Source organism: Mizuhopecten yessoensis, unplaced genomic scaffold (assembly GCF_002113885.1).
Source record: "Mizuhopecten yessoensis strain PY_sf001 unplaced genomic scaffold, ASM211388v2 scaffold4783, whole genome shotgun sequence".
Lineage (NCBI taxonomy): Eukaryota > Metazoa > Mollusca > Bivalvia > Pectinida > Pectinidae > Mizuhopecten > Mizuhopecten yessoensis.
The window spans coordinates 384,428-394,962 of record NW_018405719.1 but is presented as its reverse complement, the minus strand read 5'-3'; the positions used below and the strand labels follow the sequence as shown (position 1 = coordinate 394,962).

General features: G+C 34.1%; 1 protein-coding gene across 1 annotated transcript in view; it reads left to right on the top strand.

The window, feature by feature from the left end:
* The first annotated feature begins 407 nt into the window (after positions 1-407).
* Positions 408-10,535, top strand: part of LOC110449679 (nicotinamidase-like) — a 34,438-nt gene continuing 24,310 nt past the window's right edge. The window contains exon 1 of the mRNA XM_021496696.1: positions 408-568. Within this exon, the coding sequence (XP_021352371.1) occupies positions 462-568 (107 nt within the window). The 5' untranslated portion in view covers positions 408-461. The remainder of the gene's footprint in view (positions 569-10,535) is intronic.

Genomic DNA, 10,535 nt, shown 5'->3' with positions numbered 1-10,535 from the left:
TTTAATGACAGAGCGGTATATATAGGGCCAGAAGTATATACGTCTCTTTAAGAAGATGGATTTTTCTCAGAAATATCTTACATACGCACAAAAAGATTGATAATGAAAATTTGTATTATAACGTTGCCAAAAAATAGTTAAAAGAACATTTTACTCAGTTAATCAACATATAGGCCTACACAGAACCACGGACTTAGATAATCTAATTCCGTGACAGAAACAATCTCTTTTCATCTCGCACTACGTGTTTAGTGAGTGTAAGGAACGACAACTCTGGGTAGAGAATGGCCAAGACCAACACGGAAAAAAATATCCGGCGACCGTTTCATTGTTTTATATTTTTTCCCATTCGGAATATCTCTTGCTTGTGTATTGGTTCAGAAGTAAACCACCGAATGTAGTGGAAAGCCAATATAAAACAAGAAACCCCCTGAATGTAAACACCATTGGAAGTGTACACAATGCTGTCCGCAGATCGGGACAATTTCCTTGAAAAATACGTGGATAGAAAGAGTGATTTCGATAAACGCAGTTGCAGTGAATGTTTTCGTCACTACGATTTAGACAGGTAAGTTTAGATGGAGGTAATTTGCTGTTCTGTTACACGAAATCTGTGAATCTGCAGTGTGTGGTGAGACGGCCGAGTGACAGCTCGTGATAAATATGCCTGGATCTGTAAATTGTTTCTGTAAACACTACTCGTTGGAGTATGTGTAAAAGGGATAATTTTAGAAAGGCACGGAAAGTAATTAATCACCGATGTTGACAAAATTAACTATTCATGTCTTATATTGACATTCATCTGGTTACTGAATGGCGGTGGTTTTTAGCGGGGAGTTATTTTCGGTTCATTAAGTAAAATATACATTGAATATTTGAGTAGCATGTAAATAAAACATTTTCTTCTTTTGTTCTACTAAATAACTGTGTAAGGTTGATGAATTTCAAAGTTCATGTAAATTGTTATGATATTAAATGTGGATTAAAAAAATTATGAGCATTTTTACCTTGTATGTCATATCCGAAATACAAGGTTCGGGAATGTAAGACATGTGATTCAGCATTCATGTTTTATATTAAGGGGGCATTTATTCTTCTGTCTTAAAGGGAAACCAGTAGCAAAAGACCTTTTTCGAAGTAAAAAAAATGATAAATTAACTAAATTTGGACGAAAATGGCCTTTCTAGAAAGGGATATCTGCTGACTCGTTCCCTGTTGGAAGACATGCAGTCTGGAAAAACATACTGTTTGTCTTTCAGTCTACATTGTTTTATGTAAATCTCAGATTTTCGGTGTATACCTGATATATCTGGGTTTGTTTCAAGCATCATAATTTCTTAAATATTCAACGGAATTATACAATACTTCATGCATACACCATTTTAAAAGGATTTTTTTTTCAAATGAGCTATACACATATTCTATGGCTTTGAGAAAAGTAATGATTTAGAGATGTTGAATTTGAAGAATCTTCTTGTTTTTGTTAGTCTGATCATGATGTGAGTGTCGATGAACAAATAGGAGTTCAATTATATCTACTGAGTGCACGTGGCACCCTCTTATCGACATCAGCATCAATATTTTCAAAAAAAATAAATGAAAAAATCTTTTAGCACAATACTAAAAGATTTTTTCATTTTTTTTTAATGAAAATATTATTAGACAATGACCAAACTATTGTATCTGATCAGAAGATTACAAATAGTAATGTTTGATATCCTAGGGGTATACTTTGATAGTTCACTGAACCAGATCAGGAACATCGGCTGTATCCAGCAGTTTATAACTGCAGATGCATGCAAGATTTTGGTGCATTCACTTGTTACTTCTCGGTTTGATTATCATTTTATGGTAACGCCCTGCTCTGTGATATATCTGACAAACTAACTAGTTGTCTGCAGAAGGTCTAGAACATTATCACTGCAGCACGTTTGGTTACTTGTACTCGGAAGAGAGAGCACATCACACCTGTGCTATATATATTCATATTACACTGGTTACCTGTACGATACAGGTCGCAGTACATTTTTTTTGTGTATGCATACAAGGCACTGAATGGAACAGTTCCCCAGTACCTACATGAGCTTGTTACCCTGTATCAGCCCTTACGATAACTGGGGTCGGACACAGAATCATTGTTGTGTGTCCCAAAATCTTGTACTGTGACCTATGGAAACTGGTGTTCTGGGAGGGTTTCGGCCACATTGTGGAATAGCTTACCATCTGCTGTTAGAAAGTCAAATACCCTGGCCAAGAGGGACATCAAAACTCACCTCTTCACGTCTGCATTTTAGACTCTTTGCACAGATGTCATGTACATATCACCCTTTATTTATTTATTCATTTATGTGCACATTGCGATGATTATCTTCTTGCTTATTGTTTAATGGTGATTGTCAGCCATTTTTGTTTCACAATTTTAACTAATACTCCTATTCATATTTTGTAAAGCACTTTAGAGTAATTTTACAAATTATATAGGGCGCTATATCAATGTTGTATATTATTATTATATCTAAAAATCAAATATATTTTTATCAGTTATGACGAGAAAAAGTGTTAGTTTTAGCCCTGATAATTGAGATGAATATTTTTTGTTCAATATGATTTTTGTCTATCAGACAAAATTTCTTTATGCTTGATATCAATTCTTGCTGCATACTTCTGACGTTTAATACCAGTTTTGTAAAAAAAAACTATCCAAGCTTAACTAATGATTTAATTTCTACTATTTAATTTTACTCATAAGTACTGTATTACTATCACACTCTTTAATGGTAAAAGTTAATAATATAATTACAGAATTTCGAATTAAACTTTTAACCATTATGTCCTTCATGAATAAAATATTTGTAATTTAGGAATAAAATATTTCAAAACCTGGTGAGCTTATTATCATCTGTGTTGAAGGCTCCTGTTATATTTTTTAATGAAATGGAAATAGTCAAAATCCAGAAGCGAGAACACTGACTATATTTCCATCAGTTCCGTTGCGACGTTATCAGAACTATGTAATGTGAAATTCAAATTGCGTAGTTAATTTGCAAATGAAAATAGAATCTATTGAGTATTTAAAAACAAACAAATTCAAATATCAGCCGGGAGCCCACGTATTACATTGTATGTGCGCTGAAGGTAAAGCAAGCAAGGATAATTTACATAAAGGTTTAATGATATTGAATAGAAACTATTGTTTAAATACGATGCTGAATATTTTGAGCAAAAAAAGAATTCCGGTAACAGTTTCATGATCGTGGCAAGTGAACACTAAAAGTTCAAAGATGGACACCTGAATTATTCAGTAACATAAATCACTTCCCACGCAGTCATGCACACCAATATGTGAAATAGAGACATGGGCCTATTTAACAAGTATTGGCTGAAATTTAGGGAAATGTATTCCATTTATTTTTACATACAAGTACATGTTCTTTCATTTGATTAAGTTTCTGAGTTTTTAAAAATTGTGAAGTGATCATCAGTCACTGGTGAAAGGAGTTTGACTCGCTGACTTGATACATTTAATATGTCAGCATTATTTGACTCGCTGACTTGATACATTGAATATGTCAGCATTATTTGACTCGCTGACTTGATACATTTAGTATGTCAGCATTATTTGACTCGCTGACTTGATACATTTAATATGTCAGCATTATTTGACTCGCTGACTTGATACTTTTAATATGTCAGCATTATTTGACTCGCTGACTTGATACATTTAATATGGTATATCAGGTTTTCATTACTCCTATACTTTTATACCTACAGTCAACTGTCCATTTATTGTAGATAATTGTATGATATGATTGTATTGTTTAAGCCAGGCTCAGGAATAAACATATATGCAAAAGTTACAAGGCAAACATACATACAGGAGGATGGATGCACCTAATAATTTAACTGATACATATTTTAAATATGGATCAAACAATGTGTTATGATTAGCAAAGTAAATGTAGATGATGAGCTGATTGTAAATATTTCCAAGATTAGTTTAAACGTTATATTTTTCCAATTTTAGCACATTAAACAAACTTTAAAACATGGAATAAAGAGGATTGGAAAACAATCTAAGAGCTTATCATAATTCCTATCCTCAATTTCCAAGATTACAAATTACTTATCAATTGTGTGCTGTAAATTATAGCTGTACAAATTTAAACTTTGATGACTGACTCATGTAACAATTATTTATAATTTTGTCTACTTAAATTCTGTACATCCTTGAAATTTCAGGGATAATGATCTCTTATGTTAATTTTATGCACCTTTGGAATATGTCATGATCATGATCAAAGACAAAGTTATAGGATTGGTTTCAGGTGTAAAACCTGACTGATTGCTTAGCTGATGCCTTTCATTTGAAGATTGCAGAGGAGAGACACCCAATACCAATATGCATGCCGCACATGTTTATCAAAGCACAACTGATGTATATCAAAGAATCAATCTTTAGTTGTAGGATCACACAACTGATGTATATCAAAGAATCAATCTTTAGTTGTAGTATCACACAACTTATGTATATCAAAGAATCAATCTATAGTTGTAGGATCGTACAACTGATGTATATCAAAGAATCAATCTTTAGTTGTAAGATCACACAACTGATGTATATCAAAGAATCAATCTTTAGTTGTAAGATCACACAACTGATGTATATCAAAGAATCAATCTATAGCTATATATATATGTATAGTTGTAGGATCGTACAACGGATGTATATCAAAGAATCAATCTATAGTTGTAGGATCGTACAACTGATGTATATCAAAGAATCAATCTTTAGTTGTAGTATCACACAACTTATGTATATCAAAGAATCAATCTATAGTTGTAGGATCGTACAACTGATGTATATCAAAGAATCAATCTTTAGTTGTAGTATCACACAACTTATGTATATCAAAGAATCAATCTATAGTTGTAGGATTGCACAACTGATGTATATCAAAGAATCAATCTATAGCTATATATATATGTATAGTTGTAGGATCGTACAACGGATGTATATCAAAGAATCAATCTATAGTTGTAGGATTGCACAACTGATGTATATCAAAGAATCAATCTATAGCTATATATAGTTGTAGGATCGCACAACGGATGTATATCAAAGAATCAATCTATAGTTGTAGGATCGTACAACTGATGTATATCAAAGAATCAATCTTTAGTTGTAGGATCACACAACTGATGTATATCAAAGAATCAATCTATAGCTATATATAGTTGTAGGATCGCACAACGGATGTATATCAAAGAATCAATCTTTAGCTATATATAGTTGTAGGATCGCACAACGGATGTATATCAAAGAATCAATCTATAGTTGTAGGATCGCACAAAGTTACACGATGTGTGGTGTGCGCAAGATGTGCACAGGGGATGTGAACATGTGCCAAAGATAAAAATCTGGATGATTTTAACTGATGTATGATAACAATCGTGGTTGGTGTAAATTGAGGAATGGTTTAATGATAGATATACTTTTTATACGCTCGTCAAATTTGACAGGAGTATATTATGGTATGGCGTCATCCGTCCGGCGTAAACTTTTGTTTGTCCGGCAATCTCCTCCTACATTTATCGACCGATCTCTTTGAAACTTGGTATACATTATAATCATGATATGAAGTTGTGTCTCCCTAAAAGAATTTTGATTCAACAATTTTTCCAAAAGTAATTGCCCTTTGTTCATTTCAGTGTTTTATTTTTTGTCCAGAGATCTCCTCCTACATTTTTTGACGGATTTCTTTGCAACTTAGTAGGCTAAATAATCATGATATGTTGTTGCGTTTGCTTGAAAAGAGTTCTGATTCAAAAACTTTTGCAAAAGTTTGCCCTTTGTTTATTTCAGTATTTGATTTTTGTCCGGCAATCTCCTACATTTTTTATAGCATGTCAGCTAACCACTCTTAGAATGATGCAGATCTTATTTCAATGTAAGAAAGTATATAACACTTTATGACATTCGACGGGTGTATATTGTTCCATCCCGCAGTACTCTTGTTAAGTTTTTGACCATATTTAAGCTCTTTTATAAGCTTATTTTTCTGTCTCCATATTTAAGTTTAAAAATTTAGAAATGGTGTTTTCAGGGTTTAATGACCGACCCAAATCGACACTTTACAACACATGGTCGACCAATATACATACACTATACAGCTGGTAAACATACTCGCATTGTAGATGTACCTGGACTGTGGTTCTGGTCAGCTAGCTGGTCACTTAGGTATTGGTAACTCGCCAAATTGTGAAATTCCAGGTGAAGAGAAGCTACAGACGATACAAACACAACTAATAAACATTTAATGTCCAGTTGTGTTTTATATCATCGATCAATTCTCTGTGTCAGGTAGAGGCCAGGCAAAACTCTGGTCACTGGCCATGGTCATCAAAATTTTATTTACCTGTTTTGTTACCTGGGAGCTCGAGTTAGACCCCATTCTGGACAGATTTACAGTCACTATAAAACTGTGTTAAATGCATGGTAAAATTCTGTAATATTGAACAACCAATTGTTCCAAACCTCGCATACATGAATGTGCAAATATTCGGACACAACAGGGCAAGAGATTGTTAAATCGTACAGTTGTGCGCACCATGTGCGACTGGGTCATGTATGGCACATACAGAGCCTTCAGTTTAATCATGCTATATTCCAGGGATGTGGAAAATGTAAGAGAGTGTAGGGTGCCAATGGGTAGCACACTTGCCTTTCAAGAAGGCGGCCGGAGGTCGATTCCCAGATCGGACCTGAAAGGGTATGGGGTCACCTGCCCAAATACGTGGGTTTTCTCCGGGTACTCTGGTTTCCTCCCACAGTAAGACCCTCTGCGCACTAACATCCGATCCGGGCCAACAAGAGTGATTTATATTAGTTGAAATAATTTGTTTCATAATTGTTGTAAAACAAATTAGTTGATATATAAAGAGTGTAACTACTAGAACTTCTAGTATAAGTCTGCATAACAAGCACACTGTAAAGATGTAACTGCCGGAGGACTGAAATGGACACCTCAAGATATCAGAGTTTGCAACAAGTTTATCTGGTCCACATTTTCTGTGTTGTTTGTCTAAAATCAAGTCATGTTTTGCTTATTAAACTCTACACTAACATAATCACATACAATAAGTTTGCGTAGACTAAATGAGTGTTTTCAAACTTCCTGCATGTACATGCTCATGTGCATTTTTCTGTGAATCATTTTCTGTTTTAAAAAACACTTAACATCTATTCATTATGTGGACGACAAACATCTATTCATTATGTGGACGACAAACATCTATTCATTATGTGGACGACAAACATCTATTCATTATGTGGACGACAAACATCTATTCATTATGTGGACGACAAACATCTATTCATTATGTGGACGACAAACATCTATTCATTATGTGGACGACAAACATCTATTCATTATGTGGACGACAAACATCTATTCATTATGTGGACGACAAACATCTATTCATTATGTGGACGACAAACATCTATTCATTATGTGGACGACAAACATCTATTCATTATGTGGACGACAAACATCTATTCATTATGTGGACGACAAACATCTATTCATTATGTGGACGATGTTGTCCAAAGTTGCATTGCTACATAACATTCAATATAGAGATGAACAATGCATATCATATGATGTATAGGAAACTTTAAAAGTATATTTATATATATAGTAATACTTATGGATTAGTAATAGTCACATGAGTAATATTTAATATCAGTCACAAGTTCAGGTGCTGGTTTTGTAAATCGTTAAGGGCCATATTTCACCAGTGATTACCCTAAGTCCAATGCCCCACTTTACTCCTAAAGACAAAAAACATTAGCCCTTTGATAGAAAGTTTAGGCTCACATCCAAATCCACCTTATTGATCACTAATGTCATAATCCAAAGTATATAAGTACAGGGTGATGTGTAAGGTACCTGTATTGTAATCATTGGTAATTATACTGGTGTACCTTTGGTACCTGTATTGTGGTAATTATACTGGTGTACTTTTGGTACCTGTATTGTGGTAATTATACCGGTATACCTTTGGTACCTGTATTGTGGTAATTATACTGGTGTACCTTTGGTACCTGTATTGTAATCGTTGGTAATTATACTGGTGTACCTTTGGTACCTGTATTGAAGTAATTATACTGGTGAACCTTTGGTACCTGTATTGTGGTAATTATACTGGTGTACCTTTGGTACCTGTATTGTAATCGGTGGTAATTATACTGGTGTACCTTTGGGAAATATTTGGTTCAAATAATGATATTCCTAATGCTCTATTAAGTCATTTGGCACATCATTATCTTGTGGAACTCACAGAAATAGTATTAAATGTTCTACATATAAAAACTCTGTCTCAGGTGTTCCGACTTGTATGGTACATGTAGGTATGTTACAACCTGTTTTAACAACAACACAGGGAGCAGTATCTTGCCACCATACTTGTTTAATTGTATAATGATCACTATATATTTTTATATGAATGGGACCCTGAAGCTTGATTGTACGATGAATATGTATGGGACCTTGTTATATTGTACAATGAATATGTATGGGACCTTGTTATATTGTACGATGAATATGTATGGGACCTTGTTATACTGTACGATGAATATGTATGAGACCTTGTTATATTGTATGATGAATATGTATGGGACCTTGTTATATTGTTCGATGAATATGTATGGGACCTTGTTATATTGTATGATGATATGTATGGGACCTTGTTATATTGTACAATGAATATGTATGGGACCTTGTTATATTGTATAATGAATATGTATGGGACCTTGTTATATTGTACGATGAATATGTATGGGACCTTGTTATATTGTATGATGAATATGTATGGGACCTTGTTATATTGTACGATGAATATTATGGGACCTTGTTTTATTGCAAATAAAAGGAATAAAAAGTTAAACTGTACAATAACTTATGTACATAGGACCCTATTTTTTAATTGTACAATGAGTGTGACCACTGATCACTGTGACTTACACTTAGGTCTGTGACGCCTGATCACTATATATGATCTATAAGGTCATCAGTACCATGAGACTTACACTTAGGTCTGTGACGCCTGATCACTTTTTATGATCTGTTAGGTCATCAGTACCATGTGACTTACACTTAGGTCTGTGACCCGTGATCACCATAGGTCATCAGTACCATGTGACTTACACTTAGGTCTGTGACCCCTGATCACTATATATGATCTGTAAGGTCATCAGTACCATGCGACTTACACTTAGGTCTGTGACCCCTGATCACTATATATGATCTGTAAGGTCATCAGTACCATGTGACTTACACTTAGGTCTGTGACGCGACCCTATGATCACTATGTATGAACTCTAATGTCATCAGTACCATGTGGCTTACACTTAGTTCGTTTTGATGGTCATAATTGAATTTACACTTCAATAGCAGCAGGTTCATGAGTACTGTTCGTTGGTTCAACCTCATTCTTTTTAATTTTCGAAAAATTGTCCTAAATATTATGTTGATATTGATTGTTGAATTCCAAACAAACATGAGGCATAATCGATGAAACAAGAGACCAAATTTATCTAAATTATACCGGAAAAAATCCAACAAAATCACTGTTACAGCAATAAAGCTGAGTAGGTAAATGATACTGTGGCTTCTCTGTCCACACTCCTGGTGTACTTCAGTAGTAATGTTAACATCTCCAGGGTAGGGGGAAAACATCAAATTATTTGATTAGTGAAATATTTGCCTCTACATGTTTGTGAGTGGTGAATATATATGGAATAATAATTAATGATAAAACAGGTACTTTATTGATCTCAGTTTAAATTATAGTATTGATTGTGTGTCTAAATTTAGCCGCCTCGGCTAACACAATACGTTCCACTCGGGACTACAGTGGAGTGGTAGCAGGTTATACTGTATTGTGTTTACCTGCTCCTGTAGCTAATGATCAGTAACTGTCTACCTGCTGGACTGTGTTGTATGTAAACATATCCAACATGTGACAATATTATACAACATTCTATTACTGGTGCTGTGTAATACATACAGGTATCAAAAAACACCAAAGCATAATTGTGTATATAAGATTTAAATAAAGATGATTACCTAATAAGATTTGTACTAGAGTAAGATCTGTGTAGATGTGTACTAGAGTAAGATCTGTGTAGATGTGTACTAGAGTAAGATCTGTGTAGATGTGTAGTAGAGTAAGATATGTTTAGATATGTACTAGAGTAAGATCTATGTAGATATGTACTAGAGTAAGATCTGTGTAGATATGTACTAGAGTAAGATCTGTGTAGATATGTACTAGAGTAAGATATGTTTAGATATGTGCTAGAGTAAGATCTGTGTAGATGTGTACTAGAGTAAGATCTATGTAGATATGTACTAGAGTAAGATCTTTGTAGATGTGTACTAGAGTAAGATCTGGCTAGATATGTAATAAGAGTAAGATCTGTGTAGATATGTACTAGAGTAAGATCTGTGTAGATATGTACTAGAGTAAGATCT